The 22,474-nt window shown below is 32.1% G+C and overlaps 1 protein-coding gene across 3 annotated transcripts; it reads right to left on the bottom strand.

The window, feature by feature from the left end:
* Window positions 1–227: 227 nt before the first annotated feature.
* Window positions 228–10,404, bottom strand: LOC140863776 (putative ABC1 protein At2g40090). 3 transcript variants are annotated; one of them, XM_073267427.1, is made up of 12 exons: window positions 10,046–10,404; window positions 4,534–4,688; window positions 4,336–4,461; window positions 4,059–4,154; window positions 3,879–3,979; window positions 3,675–3,711; window positions 3,056–3,274; window positions 2,646–2,757; window positions 1,970–2,061; window positions 1,701–1,880; window positions 1,250–1,363; window positions 228–691 (listed from the first exon to the last, which is right to left on the bottom strand). In XM_073267427.1, exons 1-12 carry the CDS (start codon window positions 10,230–10,232, stop codon window positions 491–493), a joined length of 1,620 nt encoding a protein of 539 aa, XP_073123528.1. In that variant the 5' UTR covers window positions 10,233–10,404; the 3' UTR covers window positions 228–490. The 3 variants fall into 3 exon arrangements, with proteins under 3 accessions (XP_073123528.1, XP_073123526.1, XP_073123527.1); XM_073267425.1 differs by lacking the exons at window positions 228–691; window positions 1,250–1,363; window positions 1,701–1,880; ... (5 more) ...; window positions 4,059–4,154; window positions 4,336–4,461 and adding an exon at window positions 6,141–8,017 and having other exon boundaries at window positions 4,551–4,688; XM_073267426.1 differs by lacking the exons at window positions 228–691; window positions 1,250–1,363; window positions 1,701–1,880; ... (6 more) ...; window positions 4,336–4,461; window positions 4,534–4,688 and adding exons at window positions 4,710–5,669; window positions 6,141–8,017.
* Between the last annotated feature and the right edge of the window lie 12,070 nt (window positions 10,405–22,474).

Below are 22,474 nucleotides of genomic sequence, written 5' to 3'. Positions count from 1 at the left end.
ACAAATAAACCTCGAGGGAGATGATTGACTCCATATTGTAATCATTTTTTGATTCAAATAGTTAACAATAATAATAATAAATAAAAAAAAACTCTGTTTAATCAAGAAAGCCAATATAGAAAATTATTGTTATCGAATGCAAACTATTTTCATTGGAAACAAAGGAATCAACTATGATGTACTCTGCTCGAAGGAAACCAATATCTGAACGATAAAAAAACACAAGGTAAGAAAAATTGTGGCCTTACCCTTTTGCTGTTATAAACAGTAGTAAATTAATGTTGTTAGTCCAAAGTTCAAAATTTTCATCTCAAAAGTGCCTAGTTTTGGGTATCTGTAAGACTGTAACACCAGTTGTTCAATACACTTCGCCTTTGCGAAAAAAATGACCCCAAAAATAATGATATCTGAATCTATGGTTGGCTCTGTGTTTATATTTTCTACAAGCAATGTTGTGCTTTCTATGTGTGATAACATGTCTGACCTGGTCTCAAAATGTCAGAGCTTTTTGAAGTTTCAATACCCACAAAGCAACCTGCATTGTGAACAGGCGAGCGTCTAACAGACACTCCTCAAACCAGACACGAACCCGGGTAAGAAAGGACCTATTTTGCAGCAATCGTGACTCAATAACTGCCTCGGAAGAGATTCTTCCAACGATCAAGAATGTTTCAAGTGACGAGCCTTGCATCTGTTTAAGAAACACACTGGTTATTTGTTTGCAAGTATCAAGCATGAAGAGTCGCTAGTCAAGCTATTGGGTGCTTTATTGCAGAATATCCCAAAGTGGTAAAGAAGGAAACTCATGTACAAAATAATGTCCCCAAGTAATGTACAGGCATTCTGTGACTTTAGATTGATGTTGATGCTTTTAAACATTCTAGAACAGAAATTGATGAAATGTTGTATCAAAATTGATAAACTAGTAACTCTTCATAAAACTACAGTCAAATCGAAAGGTCTATTAAAATACTAGGAAAGCATATAGATAGATTCCTTCCGCAAAAGTAAATATAACCAAGCCAGTCAGAACTTTGTCAAAATATCATTAAAAAAGTTTCAACTTCATGGACTACAAGTGCGTGACAGTTCGAAGTTCCTGCACTAAATGATCTTTCGTCTCCTATTTCATAGATATGAAATTATGAATTGATTCCTAAAATAAATTTTTAAAAGTTATTAAACACATTCATCATACGTTAAAAAGACACTGGTGCAAGCACATAAATACTAATTTAAGAGATCATACCAGAGATCTATTTACTGCTCGCAAGCAATCATTTGTTTTTAGCATTAGAAGAATCACTCGAGGGAGTCTCCTTAGCAGCTCGGTTATTTGAGGAAAGTATTGTGAAGCATACATCTGGATAAAAGGGGATAAGGAATAAAGAGCCATTATAAAGCAGAAAAAAATAGCAAGGCCCGAAAATAAATTGCATCGCACAATCACAACACACAGAAAAAAATGCACTTTAATAACTGAAATAATAATAAAAAAACACATGGAATTATTTCGAGGATTTCCTTTTGCAAGAAAAAAAATTACAACAGTCTAGGAAATGCTTCAACCAAATTTTCTGCTATGGAGAAATATATGTAGTTCACACATCGAGAACAAAATCCATGAAAACGAAACGCAGATACTAAAAACTGTTTTCAAAAATCTATCATGAATAATCATCATAGCAGCATGAGGTCACCTGAATTTCTGAGTTATCACTTTCAGTTCCTTGGACAACTAGATGATCCAAAGCAGGATCAACAACTTTATTCCATGGTTTCAGGGTAAGAATTCCAGCAAATAATGCACAAAGGTCCTCCCCCGCACCTAACTTTGCACTATTTTCTTTGATCGCATTAGCATCAGAAAATACTAAACCCTGCAATATATAATACAGTATTGTATCACAAACTAAAATTGACAGAAAGAAACATGATCTGCGAAAGATAAATTTTCCAGACCATGCACCTTCCAAAGGGAAGCATAGTTAATTCTTGTCGAGAAGTCAAGATCCTTGTATAAACCGTGGTCCAACAATACCAACTGCGGTTTTTTCTTTCCTGAGCAAGGGAAACAAGCTTTAAGTAAAAAACAACAAAATCAAATTAAAATACAAATGTGTGATACTTTCAAGGAACAGGAAAGATAAAAAGAGTTGCAAGAAGATAATGGCAAAAATGAAAATGTAAAATTCAATGGAACTTCAAAAAAACTGATTAATGAAACTAAGAATTTGGCCGTTCTTTTTATTAATGTTAATAAAAAGGAACAGGCCAACGATTACTCAAGAGCTAAATCACTAGAAAATGACCTTGCATTTGTCTTTTCACGTGTCCAACACCATAATAGCTTCTTAGAAAATGGAAAATGAGCGAAGTGACTAGCGCAGAAGGTATATTCATACACAGCACCTTTTCTATTTGACTCGAATAGGTTGATTGATAAATGAGATGCCCAAAGCTTGCATTCAATGGTACCAAATGAATTATCAAAAAATACATTTAGCACAAGAAACAAGAACAAAATAGTAAAATGGTTGTGTGCAGATAACTATCAGTGAAATCAATTATGCCATAATTTTCGGGTGGAACGAGAATGAATGCATAATTTAGACAGATTAAATTTCATCTGCATGATGCCTCACCAAAAATGCTCCAATTTCCAGAAGGCAAGGGGCGAACTAACACATTCGCAGCATGCGGATCACAGTGCACAAAACCATGTTTAAACATCATTTCAGCAAAAGCATGACTTAACTGCATCGAAGAAAACAAAGACATTATCAAATTTAAACTCAAGCAGATCCAAGGCAGTCTTATTAAAACCTTTCCAAGCACTCTACTAGATGGGACATTGAATAGTCCCATCCACTCATTAATCATGAAAATTAGAGTTTGTTAACACTGATGTCATAGCAATGATGATATTACCCCAGATCAAGGTCGAAAATAAACCAAAAGTCAAGCCACAATGGTTTAGGAATGTGCAAATTAAAAGAGAATTTTCCAAGAAATTTTCAGATCATACTATTGTTTAGTAAGCACAGTAACTCACCAATTTTGATACATCACTTGGACCAATTCCTAGCTTCTGAATGGTCCTAAGATCATTTACTTGTGCTCCATCAATGAATTCCATTACCAACAACTTGGAGGTACTCAAATTCCAAAATACTTTGGGAGCATAAACATATCCAGATATATGTGGAGAAAACCTCCTAAAGTTATCCATACATTTTTCACTGTTCTTGGCCTCGATCAAGAAATCTAACTCCTGAAAAAATAATCAAGATTCACTAATGAATGGTAAAAACCGCGAAAAATATGATAGTCGTTCAAGATATCCTCCTCCAGGGAAAAACACGAAGAAACTATAAATGGCACTTGTTAAAACATTTTTCCTGAATGATGAAAGACTTGCAAGAAGGGGGACCTTCAGATAACGAGAAAAGGGATGGAAGGCAAGACAAGATTAGGGATGCATCATTTTGATCCCCCACAAAGGAAAGGTAGCTAGAACACAAGGCAGAAGAAACAATCGTACAATACATGGTACATAGATGATAGAACAAAAAAGCTGTGAATCACTGACAGCACTGAGAACATGATTGTCGCAAAAAACGGAAGGTAATATGATCACTGACTGAGACAATAATAAATCATAACAGACAAACCTTAGGTAAACTTTCTCGCAATTCATGAACCAACCATCTGCACCGAGGAAAAGTTAATTTTTTTGTGAGAAAAAAATGTGTATAGAGGAGGGAAAGGCTTTCGGTCATGCGTGTTATGTTTGTGCAACAATCAGTATAAATTAAGTCTATTAGCAACTGAAGAATCATCAATTTTCTAAATGCATGATTAAAATTATATCAAACCTGTAATCAAAAGAAGGAAAGAGCCGATGCAATGTATTCACAATTAACTCCACGGTTGCATAATCTGCAGCAGCCGTGTCTAGCATGTGAGTGTGCTGAACCTGAACCAAATAACATACAAGGAAATAGATCATTTTTATACCAAGGCTAAATAAGTATGATGGTTGAGATTTTTGTTACCTTCACAGCAACTTTATGACCATCGTGAGTCCGGGCAACATGAACCTGTGCTAAAGAAGCACTTGCTATGGGGACTGGATCAAATTCATCAAAAATCTGCGTAACAAAACGTGGTAAACCAGCCTGGACTTTTAAATAACTTAGTTTAATAAACCATGCCTGAACTTTTAAATAACTTAGTAAACTAACAGGAGGGAAATACATTGATACACCTACAATCAATTTAAGCTCTCAAACCATAGAAATACGAGCTTTATTTGAATGAATGACAACTTACTTCATCAGGCATCCCTCCAAGCTCTTTCTTGACAACATCACACACTTGGTCATAAGATGAAACCGGGCATCTATTCAACATGGATTGTCTCATTATCTGGACATATTCATCTGGTACCAAGTATTCCTGTAGAAGACATTTGGGTCAAGTTTTATAGTTGCCGCGTAGCATTGAAATGACAGCAGGAAAAGAGCTTACCAGCTGACTGATATGTTGACCTAACTTGATATATATTCCTCCATTCCTAAAGCAAAGTTCTTGAAGTTTCAGTGCGCTCCTGGCATGAACTTCCCGTTTAATTTTTGCCCTTTCAATGCTATCCTCCGCCAATCCCCAGAGAGAATACTCATAATCTGACAGGGAATTACAAGCCATAAGAATCTCCAACATACTGTTACCCATAAATCCCAAGAAAAATTTATCGATTTATTTGTGTAATGTCATAAATAAAATCTATGGTTGGAAAGAAGTCAGGAATGGTCGATCATTGTTAGAAATTCACCGAGTCAAGCTCATCCAAAAAATTCAAAACCGACACTCAGTTTGTTAGAGTCTGCAACATCTTTCAAGTTAGAGTTCATATGCAATGATTTGGATTCCCTCCATAGTCACGGGATTGTAAGGGAATTACATTCATTCAAAAAGATTAATCTCCAGCAAGTAATACAAGAATATATAAATAAAAGCTTGAATGATGTATAACCCAGGGCATTGATCCATTGACAGCTTAATATATTTGTACAAACACGTGTGTCTGCAGTAGGCAACATAAAATAAATTAAAGATTGCATCCTGCGTTGAAGGTTTAGAAACAATTATATTTAGGCTCAAGCGAAAACGAGCTGAAAAGATCACACGAACTTGTATTTTACTTGAGCAGTTAATGGACAATTTTTCATCTCCATATATTAAGTGATGTAACAAATTATAAAAATGGAAAAGACGAAGAAAACCCCTTCACTCAGGAGATATGATGAACATTTACACCTACTGCCTCAAGTAATTACATGGAACTGTAACAGTCAACAGAGATTTGTATGATTGAAGAAGGAAACACAAGAGTCGAGTAATAAAATAATTGTTATGGATATATATAAATGAACCAAGAAAATTCAAAACTAATTTCAAGAAACAAAAATGGCAATCTACATGATCTAAGTCATTAAGGTGGTTAATTGGATAAAACTCAAACCAATTAACGACTGTGCACCCACTTGTTCATAGTTTCAAGAAGCTAGGGAAAACAATGTGTGCTGCAGAAAGAAAAGAACTTGTCGAGAGACTCGATACACTAAAAGGAGCGTCAGTTCAAATGATGGATGGATGCAGTGATCCTGCAGCATAGAAGATGAAATAAAGGAAAAATTTGCAGTATAGAAACAAACATATGGATAACACATCTATACCAAATATCAATATATTTATGAACATAAGAATGTAAAACATCGAACAACCAGACAAAAATGATGACAAATAGAATCAAACAAAAGGATAAGACACTAAATTATGGATTGAGATTCATTCAGGAGGCTGTGAGAGAATTTAGTGCAAGCTATGTCCAAGCATATTAATCCCCATGAACTGAAAAATTCTGCACATCAAAACAACTGACCTGTCTAGTTATTCTTAAGTAAATGAGTCTCCAAATTAATTGTTGGTAATTGTGCGTGACATAGATGCTTCTGATCATATTCTCCAAAAATGAGTCTAATTTGTTCTCTGGGTGTATCACTCAGGCTTACCATCTGACAATCTTACTTCTGAAATCAGCTTCAATCATATTTCCTACAGGTAAGACACATTACCTTTGTTGTACCAACCACTTGAGGGATCTCAAGTCCTTAATGTCAAATCTTTGGATTGATATTCTTTTCTAACCATCTGTTCGGGGACATTTCCAAAGCTTCAACTGCACTGCAACCAGGCATCTTCTTATGCCCAATGGTTGTCATTGTCCTTCTAACTTTAGTCGCATCATCCCATCTACTGGCAGATGCATATATATGAGCCAGAAGCGTATGGTTGCTAGAATCACGGGACTCGATCTCCAAAATCCGCCGGGCAATGCGTTCACCTATATCAACATTTTCATAGTTCCTGCAAGCACTAAGCAAAGCTCCATAAAGTGGGACGATAAGCTTATTATCTTTTGTCGATACTTTGTTTATCACATCCTCGGCTTCTTCTAAGAGTCCAGCACGACCAAGCAAGTCTATCAAGCAACCATAGTGTTCCAACTTTGGTTCAATCTGATAGACCTCAGTCATAGTGTCAAAATACCTCCGGCCTTCCTCGACTAGCCCTCCATGACTGCAAGCGTTTAAAACACCAATAAAAGTGATATCATCAGGTTTAATCCGTGCATGAATCATTTCTGAAAATAATTGTAACGCTCTGTTGGTACTTCCGTTCATGGCAAATGCACAAATTACTGCAGTCCATGATGCTGTATCTTTCTGATTCATTTGATTAAAAATCTTCAAGGACATATCTAAGATCCCGCATTTTGCGTACATCTCTATAAGAGCGGTACCAACAACAACATCTATGTTTATTCCGGTTTCTTCTATGTAAGAATGGATCCATTCACCCTGTTCTAAGGCTCCTGACTGAGCACATCCAGTTAGTAAAGCAACCAAAGTGTACTTGTCAGGCTTAACTCTATCCATTTGCATGTTCCTGAACAACACCATTGCCTCATCGACCTTGTTAAACTGTACATACCCATTGATCATGGTAGTCCATAGAATAAGATCTCTCGCTGGAGCCTTTTCAAATAATGACGTAGCCTCATCCAATTGACCACATTTCACATATGCTGACACCATACTAGTCCAACAAAGCACATTCTTTTCAAGCATTGCATCAAACATTCCCCTGGCCATATCCAAGCACCCACACTTAGCATACATGTCCAACAATGCATTTCCGATTATCACTGTAAGCCCAGTTTGTCCTCGTACATACTCATGAATTTCGCGACCAAGATCTAATCTCTTCAAGGAAGCACAAGCCGACAATGTACTAGCAATCGTAGCCTCGTCAGGTTTCACACTTCTATCTAGTCTCATCTTCATATAAACATCAATAGCTTCTTCCAAGTTGTTACTCTTCACAAAACCAGAAATCAAAATATTCCACGTAATCAAGTCTCTATGAGGCATTTCGTCAAACATTTTACTTAAACTCTCACCACACCCCAACTCCCCATACATATCCAAAATCGAATTACAGACGTACAAATCATACACATCTCCAGTTTTCATCACAAACCCGTGAACTTTTTCTCCGTCAAGAACCACCCTCAACCCCCCAAGAGCTTTAAAAACGAAGGGGTATGTATAATTATCAGGGAGCAATCCATGTACACGCAATTCGTCAAATAAGTGAAGGGCTTTTCTACAACTACCCACTTTAGTGCATGCCTTGATCATCACATTATAGATAAACAAAGTCGGAATCTCTATCTGAGCAAACAGTCTTTCAGCGTAGGCTAGGTTTGTGGCAGAGGAAAAAGAAATGAGCTTGTGCAGGATGTCAATATTTGGGTGGAGACCTTGGATGAAGATCTGTGCCTGTATTTCCTTGAAATGGTGCATGGATTTGCAGTTTTTTAGGAGGTCAATGCATGCTTTCTTGGTGGATATTTTTGACGTTGTTGCAATGGTCGAGAACTGAATTCCTGGAATGACAAATAAGGAATGCAGTTCAGTCATCCTCCATAAAAAATTGGTAGTTTCTCAAAATTTCCAACAACTGCTGCGGTTGTTTTTTCGCTGTACTAGGGACCATCGCACATTGTCTCTGCGTTCAATACAGTCTTTTAAGTGTAACCTGTTGCTATATAAATTTCTTACTTCTTTAGGCACAATCAAATGTATTGTCTTAAAAAAACCTTTTTACTAAATGAAACTTAAAACAAGAATGGCACTCGGAGCACTCAGAGAAGCATGTAAACAACAAAATTGCAAACTAAACCCAAATGACAAACTAGAAATTTTAGAAAACCTAAATATGTGAAATTCTATGCCAAAACTGTACTGCTAAAGGTGGAAAACATAGGAACTTCAGTTCAACAAATTTTACTGCATCAAAGTTGTGTGCCCATATAAGTGGCACTCTTCAAATTGAATTAGTAGTCATGAATCCAACCATGACAAACCCAACAAATGTACCACGTCCTTAAAAAGAAATAAATTTGAACAGTAAATGATTAGGAGTGTAAGAAAGAGCAAGAATTCTGCTACACAAATAAGTAATTAATCATAAAAGGATGGTATAAATGATAACAAAAATAATAATTGAAATAATAATTCTGACTCAAATCTTCAAAACTGTCCTTTCAAATTAAATGTTATTCTGAATTCCAATGGTTCTAGTCAATCGAAAAATACCTTATATGGATTAAACACAATAAGATGGAGACAAAGATGTTTATGAATTTAAAACATTCAATTGTGCACAAAATAGACATCACCACAGAGGCAACAGTAAATTATTCATGACTTCATGCTTGCAAACAAAACTAACACTAGAATATCAACACAGGAAAGTGTAGAAATAGAGGACGGATTGTGTTCTGGCAGTATGGACATTACAATGGAGTATCTTCCAGTTATAGGACAGATTCAAAATCATGTCCAATAAAAAGCAGGAGATGATAGTATATATAAGGCGCCTATTTCATATCTATTTCTGGTCAGCATATTCAAGAATATGAACATGATTCTTTCTGCTTTTTCATAGAATGTTGGGACTTGAGAGATGAATGATAGGAGAATTTGGATATCAGAAGAGCACAAGAAGATTTTCTGCAAACTTCTCTCTCTTTCCAAACAATTTTCAACCTCCTCGTTTTGTATGATTTTCTCACTTATTTTGGAATCCCTATTCTTACCTTGTACATTTTCTTTCCATTTGATTAAATCGGATAATTATTGTATGACTGTTATGTCCTCAATAAGGAAACCCATAATTGGCTGTATCCGAATTACTATGAGTTTGCAAAGAGGGTCAACGATTTAAAGATCACATTTTTTGTCATGCAGACTCATGTCAATATAGTGTAAGATCTTGAAGGAATGTGGTTTTATTGGGTGTAGCCACAAAAAATAACACACTCATGGGTCCAGATGTAATGTTTGAACGGAAGAATCAATTCAGAAAGTTATTGAAGCTAGCGATATAAAAACAATTTGGGAACGATTAAATAACAGGAATTGACGAACCTTTGGAGTAATACATGAATGTGTACCCATGTTATGAAACAACATCAAACAACAGGTTACATCAGTACATCACAACGAAATCTAAAAGAAACTCCATTTTGTTTATAACTAATCGAATGGATACCTATATTAGCCTGTCAACAAATGCTAATTTACTTGTATTGAAACTAGGCACTCAATTCAAATCGGGTTACCAATCTATGTCTTCTAAAGATTGGTTAGAAGATGTATTATCCTTCTGTATATATTTATTAATTAATTTAGTTTCTCAAAAAAAAATATTGTCATCAAGACAATTATGTGCTAAATTACCAAAGTAATCTCCACAACAACCTAATACAGTCGATTACACAACAATACAACTGCTAAAACATTATAAGTCCATGATTTCACTATGAATAAATCCAAGAAAGCAGCAACCGCAGCATAGAACAAAACCAAAAAACAGAAACTCTGCTTACAAATTCGAAGTTGAAACATACCGAAGGCGATGGTCGCTGCGGTGAAGGCATCACCGAGGAGGCGCAGAGGGACGGTGGTCGATAGCTTGACAGCAGAGGCGGGGTCTTCGGACCTGGCGATCGCCGCAGCCCCTACGGCTGCGCCGCCTCCCACCGTACCCGTCAGAATCAGCTTCGTACTGGCGCGCCACAGAGATCTGGCAGCCATTTCTGGTTCGCTTCTTCCTACCTCTCCTGTAGTCTTCCCTTTCCTCAGTATATATACATGCAGCTTTCCCTAACAGCTAACATATATATATATTCGGCAACTTCAATGAATCCACTGACCCCTAGCGGAAGCCAGAAGGCTAGTCTGTGGCTTAATCGAAGATTAAAACTGATTAAAGTCCAAATTCATATTTTTTAAAATCATAATATATACATTTATATATATAATTTTTTTTTCACCATCATTTATATGTAATAGTAAAGTCACGATGCACGTGAAAACATTTTTTAATATCGATAAACGTTGTTAAATAAATGAGTTGAGATGAGATTAACGTGCAATTAATTAATGATTTTCATGGTATTTTAGTCAACGATAAAATTCAATGTAATATAATATGTTGTACAACATGTACTATAAAATGAGTGCGAACAATCTTTGCTGAAAGATTTTATGTGATACAAATCTAATTGGATTTATAATTGTCGAAAATCATGGTTGTAATAAATATTATAGATTTGTATAAATTATAAATTGAGAAAAATATAAAATTTGATGTCATGACATATTTAATAAAATAAAATTTAAGAGAAAAATAATAATACATAATATTGAAAAATTATTTTACAATTATTGATTATGAGAAAAAAAATAATATAAACTTTAAATTAAATTGTTGCGCTTTTACTTCCTTAATATAATCATTTTTATTTCTGTCACGATTATTTCGTTTGTCATTCTTTTTTTATTCTTTATGAAAAATCAATTTTCTCATCATCTTCATAACAATTCTTAATGATGTTATCTTCAACAATTATTTGCACTTTTATAGTTTTATTATCCTTTGATTCTTTTTTCGGACGCCCACTTTTTTATTTTTTATTGTTTTAATGCTGAAAATAGTTCTTTGCAATAGCATAAATAATTTTATTATCTTCAATCTTCATTCGTGTATTATTGTCTTCAAATACTTGTAATTTTATATTGTTAATGATCAATAATGATGTTATTGGACATTATTTTTTATTTTTTAATTTCATGTTAAGTTGTTCGAAATCTACTGTTGCAATAATTTTGTTGCTAAAATTTTTGATTGATTTGTGAATGCTTTCGATTAAAAATGCTAACATTCTATCTTTTGTTTCAACCATCTTGTCCATTTTGAAAATAAATATATATTCTTATTTATTTGGCATCTCTAAAAACTTGTAATATATTGAATTATTGTTGTCCTATAGATAAAGTAGATTTTATATATTAATAATCGATAATAATATATATTATTTGATAGAAAAATTATTTACACGTTGTAGCGATAAAATCAATAAAATTTTCAACGTTGCAACTAATAAAAATATTTGCAATATTTTTGAACAATAATGTAACTTTTACAGCTTCATTGTCCATCATTTACGATCATCTTATTATATATATATATATATATATATATATATAATATTTAAAATAAAACATTTTCAATAACATATATAAACTTATAGATATAATATTTAATATAAATTTTTATTTGTCACAATATTGATGTTATATATATATATATAATATTTAAAATAAGACATTTTCAATAACATATATAAGCTTATAGATATAATATTTAATATAAATTTTTATTTGTCACAATATTGATGTTAAAGCATGCAATTATTACAGCTCGGATTTTTTATTATTTTGTTGATTAATCTTGAGCAATTATGGCATGCTTCGTACCATGAATTTCTCTTCTTTTTTATCTCATTATTGTATGATTTGAATAGATATAATTTATTTTATATTTGTTAATAAGTGAGATACGTTAATCAAATTAGAGTAAATATTAATTTTGCAATTTTCTATCTTATGTGTTGATTAATTATTTTATGAGTATTGATTTACGTTAATATATATATATATATATATATATATATAATATAGATAATGCATTATAAACTTTAATTTAAATTCTTAATAAATATTTCCTTTATATTTTAGACTTTTTTATGTCTTTTACGACTTTTTTTTTCATTTAGCATGTGTTGTTTCTTCTCTATGAAAGAATCAATATACACATCATCATCTTTAATAGCAACTATTGTAGTGGGTTTGGCCAAACCCGAGATCCACCCAAAACCCGCTTGTGAACCCATTTGGGCGGGTCTAAATCATCTCGCAGCAGGGACGGGTTTAATACTGGACCAAACTTAGACCTCGGTTCATTGCCAGCCTTTTATTGAAGTGTTGTCGTTCTTTAGATAAAGGATATTTTTTATTAATAATTTGTAATAATATATATTATTTGAAGGAAAAACTATTACACGTCGTAGTGATGGAATCAATATAATTTTCAACATTACAATTAATAAAAATATTTGCAACATTTTTGAACAATGTAACCCTTGCAGTTTCAATGTTACGGTCATCATTACTCTATATCTACATTAACAGTTTAGAATAACATATATATATTATCACAACTCAGGTAGACTTATAAATATAGTATTTAATGTAGTTCTACATTGACACAATATTGATATTGAAACTTATGCAACTATCACAGCTCGAATTTTCCATTGTTTTGTTAATTAAATTCGTATTATTTTCTATCCATGTATGTATGCAAGCAATATGATTTATTATGTATTTGTTAATAAGTATATCTTAATCAAATTAAATTAAATATTATTAAAACATGTATTTTTAAGTTACAGAAAACTATAACCGATTTATCCATCTTCAACTCTTGTAAAAAATTACTTCGTTAATTGCAAGATTATCTCATAAAATAATTGTTATAGTTTTTAGCTTTTATGAAGAGGAAAAACAATTAACTTTTTTAATATCAACTTTTAATTTACATATATGATATGCATGTATTGGTGTGTTTTTCATTTATTATTTTGGATTAAAATGACTCTACTTGAATTGATTTATTTCAACACAAGTGTGTAATTTAATATATATATATATATATATATATATAGCTTTTACAAATCTGATATTTATATATTTATGAACTCATAATATATAATAATTATTTATCTTAATAGACTCTTACACAAATTAAAATAATAAGATTTTTTGTTGAAAAAAATCTGTTCATTTAATCTACAAAAAAATAAAAACCAAAGTATTTTGGTGTTTCAATATTTTAGAAAACTAAATAAGTATTTAATTAAGATTTTCGTGAAAATTTTTGTGGAAAAAATCTTTTAACTTTTTCTACAAATATATATATATATATATATATATACAAAAATATATATAAAAACAAAGTATTTTGGTATTTCAATATTTTTGAAAACTAGATCCTTATCTAATATGCATACACTTTGTTAATTTTGGTCTTATCATAACAATTGATTTTACAAAAATATTCTGATATAATTTATCAAGTGTGTACAAACTAAGGACAAAGTTAAAAATACACAATGAAAAATTTTAACCTGAGTTCACACTTTTATAACTGGTATTGATATAGATAAATATAAATAAATAAATTTTGGTATACGTATAGTTTTGCTTAAAAAAAATTTCATTACAACAATATATTTTTGTAAGCATATACAACTAGTAACGAAAACCTAGATTTCATAGGTAAAAATAAAAATTTTATTGATAGTAACCGAGATAAAAAAAACGGTAAATTTAACATAAATCCCTAATCGAAGTCTGAACTTTGTGTTCAGTACCTAGTTCAGAACTTATGTATTATGACTCTCTGACAAAATGAACTTATTTGTTTTAACTCCCTAATAAACACCAAAATACCTAATTGCCCTCATTTTTAATTCAAAACCTCAAATACCCTCATCTACATATCGTATCTAATTTCTCTCCATTTCTCTGCCGATGGTTAGAAAGAAAGAATGAAGATACCACCGCGATCTAATTTCTCTTCATTTTTCTGCCGATGGTTCGAAAAAATGTCACGACGAAGAAAAAACGAAGATACCCATGCACGTGAAGAAAAGTGCGAAGGAAGTTGAAATTAAATCGAAGAAAGGTACGAAAAAATCGAAGAAGGTACGAAAAAAAACAAAATATTTCTCAATTTCTATCGTTAATTTGTTTTGTTCTTGAAAAATATTTGAGGGTTTTCAAATATTTGTTATTTATTTTAGCTTATTGACACATTTTTCCCCAATTTATAGGGTTTGTCGTTGATGCTGTTAGTCTATCTATTTTCAGTTGAATTGATTTCGAGGTAGTAAATCGAAATTTGTAGTGTTTTGTGCAATTCAGTTTCTATTTGTTTTTAATCTTTTGTTACTATTGCGTTTTTTTCGCTCGCAAGCGCACGATGTCAAGTAATAATATAGGAATTAAGTCCAAGTCGATCCCACGGAGAATGAATAAATGATATTATATCAAATATTTGTAACTAATAAAATCCTAATCCTATGTAGAGCTACAAAATTGATCTGATTTTATAAAACTAAAATTTTCAAGAAACAAAACTAAATAACCACGAGTTCACGAGAGAAAAAATTAATAAGCGATGAATGCTAGAGGTTCGACTTCACTTAACTGTCCACCACAATTTATTTCTAATGATTGTTCAATTATCAATTCTTCTAGTTTACTAGCCAAGAATCCCTATTATTTTATACTACCTCTCTCGAGTGTCAAGCAGAATTTCGTATTCAATAGCAAACTCAATATGTCTATCTAAGTTTAACTATTAAATCCGGTAAATGGTACGAGAATTCTTCTAAAGACTTCTATGGAGTTATATGCCTCTCGAACAATATAAACATCAAAAATGTATTTTTCTATGTCGTATTCAAAATCTCCTCTTTCGAGTGATAGATTCTAAATCAATTATCATTCAATCTATGGCCAGTAAATTGAAAGCATTAAAATCAGGAAAACACAAATAAACTGTGCGAAGAATTCAAATATATAAATCAAAATATCTCAATCATGGTTTCCAGTCAAGATCCGTCTACCTCTAGACTAAGAAATTAGTTCATAACAAATTCAAAGATCAAACAAAACTTGTTCTTCAAATAATCCATCAAACTAGAAAAATAGAGTTTAAAAGGAAAACTAGAACGAAGTAAAATTAAACTTTTCCGTCGCCGATTGCCGCCGTCTTCTGTCTTCGTATCAAATTCTCGAGCTCTTGTGCACTTCAAAACTCTCAATAGCCGTCTCTATGCTCTGAAAACTCTCTAAACCCTCGTATCCTCCAGAATAAGTCATAAAATCCCTTTTAAAACTCGATTAAAGACTTTTCATATTTTTGGAGACGGCTCAGCGCTGGAGCGCTAATAATTCAGCGCTGAGGCACTCTGGACATGAATTTACGGGCGCTGGAGCGCTGGAAAACTAGAGCTGGGGCGCTACTTGTTCTTCCATTTCACCATCTGCGCATCATTTTTGTAAAAATTATAATATAAGTTCTAGCCGTCGGATCGAGCTGAAATTTTGACAGCAACTTTAAAACATCCTAAACTTTAATTTGAACGGTGGAGATCGGATTTGGATATCTGTAACATTCCCAGTAATTTTTTGAAGTTTTCTGTCCCGTAATTCGACTTTTCGCTTCTTCTTGCTACTTTTTTTAAATCCTTGCAACTCACAAAAACAACAACAAATACGCATAATATTCACTCGATATATCACAAAATCTAAGTCAAATCATATATAAATTAAGTGCATAAAATTCACTTATCATTACAAAAATTTTCGTGATTTTGAAATTATAATTGGTTATATTAGTTTATTGACAGTCATTTTCCCCAAATTTTAGCTTTTGTATTTGATATTGCAATTCAATAGAAGTTTAGTTGCATTGAATTGTCTTTCCAAAAAATTTTGAAATTCATAAATGGGGTGCAGTGCTTTATTAGTATGCAGCAAATCGAAATTTCTTGTGTTTTGTACATTTTGATTTTTATTCACGTATTTTTCCTTTTGTTTTGGTTCCTGTTGTGGTGTACTACAAGAGATTTAAATGGATGTTTTATTTTTTTTTATTTTCGGCTCAGTAAATTAAAAATTCATTGAGATTGATATTATTATTTATTTGGAATTTTAAGCATATTCTTCAAAATTTGGAAAGAAACACACGCGCACGCACATATATATAAGGCATACAATATGTATTTGTGTTTATAGAATTTTGTTTCTGGTTTTTAATATAGGAATGGTTGTAGAAAAGAAATCAATTAATGATCATCATGTGAAGAAGAGTGGAAAGGAATATTTCTCACGATGTTCCCTCTTGGATTAAAATACATTAATAAATTTTTTTCTTGGACGTGTAGGAAGAAGTTCTCAAGAAGTTGACAACACATGATAAAAAAAGGACAATACGCCGAAACGATTATGGAGCATTTCTTGCAAATTTGACATATTTCACAATGGGTAGACTACTGGAGTTGAGTGAATATTTATTTAAAAGATGTATATATATCATTTTTCCCATGAATGACAAGTGACATTGGTTTTTTTTTTGTTTAAAAATGAGATGAAGGGGTATTTAGACTGTGGAACTCCATGCATGATTCATTTGCAGTTGGGACAACAAAAGTTTATGTAAGTTACACCATATTTTATTTAAATACAAATTAAGTTTGAATTTGAAATTATTATTTGTTGTAGGTAAAATTTTTGGCTGGTGTCATACGTCACTTCTCGGGATTTCAGATAGTAAGTGAGCCAATGCTAAGAGAACTTTGTCGTCAACAAGGAGCAACCCTTGATTGTGGCATTTATTCATGCATGTGGATGGAGTGTGCAGTTTGTGACACGAATGAGATCTGGACATATGCACAAGATGTCCAGATGGATACTTATAGAGCCCGTGTGACAACCACAATACTATCTGATGAAAATGGGTTGTTGAAAAACAAGTTTCAGTAGTTAATAACTTGTCATTATGCTTATGGCTAAGAAGTTCTTGTAGATGTGGTGATTGAAAATTGAAAGTCTATGTTATTTTGTTGGTTTTAATTAAATTATGTGATGAACATAAACAAATGGTTGTGGACGTATATGAAGTTTGGTTATATTTTGGTTGAAATTGGTGCGTTGTGGCAAAATTTAAATTTTGGCTATATCAGTTTCTGTTATACGTAATACCAAATATCATTGATTTTTTACTCGATTAATTTGAAAGTATAATTGATATTTTTGATATTGTTCTTAATAAAGTAGCATATGTACCTTAATCAACCATATAGTAGTTTATAAATAGAGCATCGTGTTCACATATATGGAGTACAATATTTCTTCAATCTAGCACAACTAAGAGTGAGTCATTTTAACCATGCTCGTTTTCAAATCGAGCACACCGTACACATGCATTGAGTACAATATGTCTTCGATCGAGAACAATGTAGAGTGAGTTCATATTAACCAAGATAAAGAACACAATTGCTTTTCCGGAAGAAGTTTTAGTGTGATAATGTCGAGGTACAAAATGGACCATATTGCGTACAATAGTTTTAAATCGAGCACACCGCACACATGGATTGAGTACAATATGTCGTCGACGGAGCATAATGTAGAGTGAATCCATATTATCCAAGAAAAGAAACACAATTGCATTTCCGGATGAAGTTATAGTGTGATAATGTCGAGGTACAGAAAAGATCAAAGTGATAACATTAGATGTTAAAGCGAGCACACCGCACATATGCATTGAGTACAAATTGTGGTCGATCGAGCACAATGTAGAGTACGGCCATATTAACCAGTTAAGGAACACAATTTCTTAACGAATAAAGTTATAGTGTGATAATGTCGAGGCACAAAAAAGATCAAATTGTGTACATTACTTGTTTAATCGAGCACACCGGACAAATGAATAGAGTACAATATGTTGTCGATCGAGCAAAATATAGAGTGAGTCCATATTATCCAAGATAAGGAACAAAATTTCTTTTTCGGATGAGGTTATAGTGTGATAATGTCGAGGTATAAAATCATGGTGAGTAGACATCCAAAAACTTCAAGATATCATGGACACAAGAACTTTAATAGATATAAATCTATATGAGATTCAATATTTCACTAGTAGTGCAGAAGAAAGTATACCATGACATAGTTCCATCACTTGTTGTGATATACACCAGTATCTAAAACGTACAAGATATTGTTGCAAGATAAATTTTAATATATGGATTCAAATAATTTGTAAGGCCCGAAAATATTAAATTATTAATTACGGGATTTGAGAATTAAATTTTATATTTTGGGCAAATATTGATTTGAGAAGCGAAAGAAATTATAGATTTAATTTTCGAGTCGAAAATATTTAATTTGAGAATTTACAGATTTTGAGGATTAAATTTCGATAATTCTTAAATTAAAAGAATAAATATTCAAATTGAATATTTATGGAATTTAAGATTAAATTCCAAGTTTTGAGAATTATTATGATTTAATTCGGAAGTAAAACCCGATCAGGGGTTGATTTGAAAATATCGAAGTTGCAAGGACTAAAGTGCAAAAGGCCGGGATTATTGATTTAATCCAAATTTATTTAATTTTAATCCGAGTATATTTAATTTGGGAATATTTAGAGTTTCGATTTAAATTCTAATATTCTTAAATTATTTAGGATTGAAATTGAATTAAAAAGAGGTTCGAGGACTAAATTGCAATTAATGAAGACTTGAGGGGTTAAATTGCAAATATGCGAGGCCTGTTATTGCTGAGCAGAAACTTGAATTTTCTTGCTCGCTCGATCGGTAAGATTTGACCGATCGAGCGAGGCCAAAATATGTGCAGTCCCGAGAGCTAGATTTTATAGCTCGCTCGATCGGGTGAATGTTACCGATCGAGCGAGGCTCTGGAAATTTGAATTAAAAAAAAATTAGCTCTTGGTTTTATTATTCTTAATTGTTTGATTAATTGTTTTATTAATCATTAATTGCCCTAAGATGAGATTAGCAACCCGAAGTCCCCACATAATTGATCGAGCTAATATCATATTTTGTGAGTGATTATTAGAGAAATTATGGAATACACAATGTATCATATTGAGTACATTAGTTGTTAAATCAAGCACACCAGACACATGGATTGAGTACAATATGTCGTCAATTGAGCACAATGTAGAGTGAGTCCATATTATCCAATATAAGAAACACAATTGCTTTTCGGGATGAAGTTATAGTGTGATAATGTCGAGGTACAAAAAAGATCAAATTGAGAACATTAGTTGTTAAAGCGAGCTCACCGTGCACATGCATTGAGTACAAATTGTGGTCGATCGAGCACAATGTAGAGTGTGACCACATTAATCAGTTAAGGAACACAATTGCTTTACGAATGAAGTTATCGTGTGATAATATCGAGGTACAAAAAAATCAAATTGAGTACTTTAGTTGTTAAATTGAGCACATCGTACACAAGCATTGAGTAAAATATGTTGTCGATCGAGAACAATGTATAGTGAGTCCATATTAACTAAGATAAGGAACACAATTGCTTTTCCGAATGAAATTATAGTGTGATAATCTCGAGGTATAAAATCATGGTCAGTAGACATCCAAAAACTTCAAGATATCATGGACACAAAAACTTTAATAGAGATGAATTTATATGAGATACAATATTTCACTAGTAGTGCAGAAGAAAGTATACCATGTATAGTTCCATCACTTGTTGTGATATACACCAGTATCTAAAATGTACAAGATATTGTTGCAAGGTAAATTCCAACATAAGGATTCAAATAATTGATCAAGCTAATATCATATTTTGTGAGTAACTATTAGAGAAATTATGGAGTACACAATGGATCATATTGAGTACATTACTTGTTTAATCGAGCACATCGGACACATGGATTGAGTGCAATATGTCTTTGATCAATCACAATGTAGAGTGAGTCCATATTATCCAAGATAAATAACAAAATTGATTTTCTAGATGAAGTTATAGTGTGATAATTTCAAGGTATAAAATCATGGTCAGTAGACATCCAAAAACTTCAAGATATCATGGACACAAGAACTTTAATAGAGATGAATCTATATGAGATTCAATATTTCACTAGTAGTGTAGAAAAAAGTATACCATGATATAGTTCCATCACTTGTTGTGATATACACCAATATCTAAAATGTACAAGATATTGTTGCAAGGTAAATTCCAACATATGAATTCAAATAATTGATCAAGCTAATATCATATTTTGTGAGTGACTATTAGAAAAATTATGGAGTACACAATGGATCATATTGAGTACATTACTTGTTTAATCGAGCACATCGGATGCATGGATTGAGTGCAATATGTCTTCGATCGAGCACAATGTAGAGTGAGTTCATATTATCCAAGATAAGGAACAAAATTGTTTTTCTAGATGAAGTTATAGTGTGATAATTTCGAGGTATAAAATCATGGTCAGTAGACATCCAAAAACTTCAAGATATCATGGACACAAGAACTTTAATAGAGATGAATCTATATGAGATTCAATATTTCACTAGTAGTGCAGAAGAAAATATAACATGATATAGTTCCATCACTTGTTGTGATATGCACCAGTATCTAAAATGTACAAGATATTGTTGCAAGGTAAATTCCAACATATGGATTTAAATAATTGATCAAGCTAATATCATATTTTGTGAGTGACAATTAGAGAAATTATGGAGTACACAATGGATCATATTGATTACACTGATTGTTAAATCGAGCACACCAAAAACATGGATTGAGTACAATATGTCTTCGATCGAGCATAATGTAGAGTGAGTCCATATTATCTAAGATAAGGAACAAAATTTCTTTTCCAGATAAAGTTATAGTGTGATAATGTCTAGGTACAAAATAGATCAAATTGAGTACATTAGTTGTTAAATCAAGCACACAGTATACATGGATTGAGTACAATATGTCTTCGATCGAGCACAATATAGAGTGAGTCCATATTAATCAAGAAACGCAATTGCTTTTTCGGATGAAGTTATAATGTGATAATGTCATGGTACAAAATCGATCAGATTGAGTACAATGGATTTTTAATAGCGTACAATGTACACATGAGTAGAGTATAATATATTGTAGATCGATCGTGATATATATACATCTGTAGTTATAAATTTACATATGGCACCCAATAAAGAAAATTGTGTTCTAATAAATATGTTCAAAATTAATATGTACGATTACAGACACCACTGAAACCAAACCTAAAAAAAATTTAACATATGAAATCCAAATTTGTCTCACTCACCCGAGCATTTTTTCTTCAAAGTATACCAAATATTTTAATATTTGTACTTATATTTGCATATATTGTACCCAATACAAATAATTATGTACTCAAATTTGGGTTTAAAATCGATATGTATGATCTGAAACTTCGCTTCAACCAAATAAAAAAAAGTTCACACACGCAATATCAAACTTTCCATAAACATACAACACTAAACAAAATAAACATTAAACTATTTAACATGGATCAGAAACACAACAACAAATTGTCAACTGATACAAGTTTAGCATAAACAACAATCACAACTCATTTTTTCGGTACATAAATTATCCGCTTTATATTTAGATGCATAAATTCTCCATCCATGACACTTTTCAGTACAAGTTGCAATGATTTTTTCGCTATCATTCATTATGTACGAAAATGATCGTCTTGTAGCAATAACATAATTTTTAACACGTCTTCTAAATTCAGCAGTATTCTTGAATGTTTGACATATTCCACAGATACAATTAATCCAAGCATCTAGTGTATTGCACAACGAGGCTTGATCGGCTTCATTAGCACTATTTGATTGTCTGTCTTCTTCATCAACCCTTATCAATTTGATATAAACTTGTTAAATGCAACACAAATAAGTAATTAACATACACAACTCAAAATATTGAATGTAAATAATATTAGTATTGTCAAATAATTCATATCATTTGCACTTCTGCTAAATATGCATTCAAATGAAGCAATAATCTACAAGATAAATGTATTTATATTATAATACTAGAATATTTTCAAATTTTGCATGATTTCAAGCTTACTAGATGTAAAATAAAAAAAATATCAAAATACAATATAGAGAGAAATCTAATATATTTTACCTCCCGAAATTTAGGCTGCTGAAATGCTCGTTTTTACTCTATGTCCGCAATTCAATCATGGTCAGATTCATACACATATGTAGATGAATCATATTTAGAACGTCATCATTGTCGTTTAAAGTCACACACATCTTGCGTTGTGGAGTTAAGTATTGTAGAATCATAGATTCTGAACTAATCTAAGCACATTT

The sequence above is a fragment of the Henckelia pumila genome, chromosome 4, assembly GCF_033568475.1.
Source record: "Henckelia pumila isolate YLH828 chromosome 4, ASM3356847v2, whole genome shotgun sequence".
In the NCBI taxonomy this organism is placed as follows: domain Eukaryota; kingdom Viridiplantae; phylum Streptophyta; class Magnoliopsida; order Lamiales; family Gesneriaceae; genus Henckelia; species Henckelia pumila.
This window is presented reverse-complemented; position numbering and strand designations above follow the sequence as displayed.

Excerpts from the sequence above, each read along its gene's own strand:
- LOC140863776 (XM_073267425.1), bottom strand. The coding sequence starts at position 10,232 with ATGGCTGCCAGATCTCTGTGGCGCGCCAGTACGAAGCTGATTCTGACG. Across the intron at positions 8,018-10,045 it reads CGCAGCGACCATCGCCTTCG|GAATTCAGTTCTCGACCATT; the intron begins GTATGTTTCAAC and ends TTGTCATTCCAG.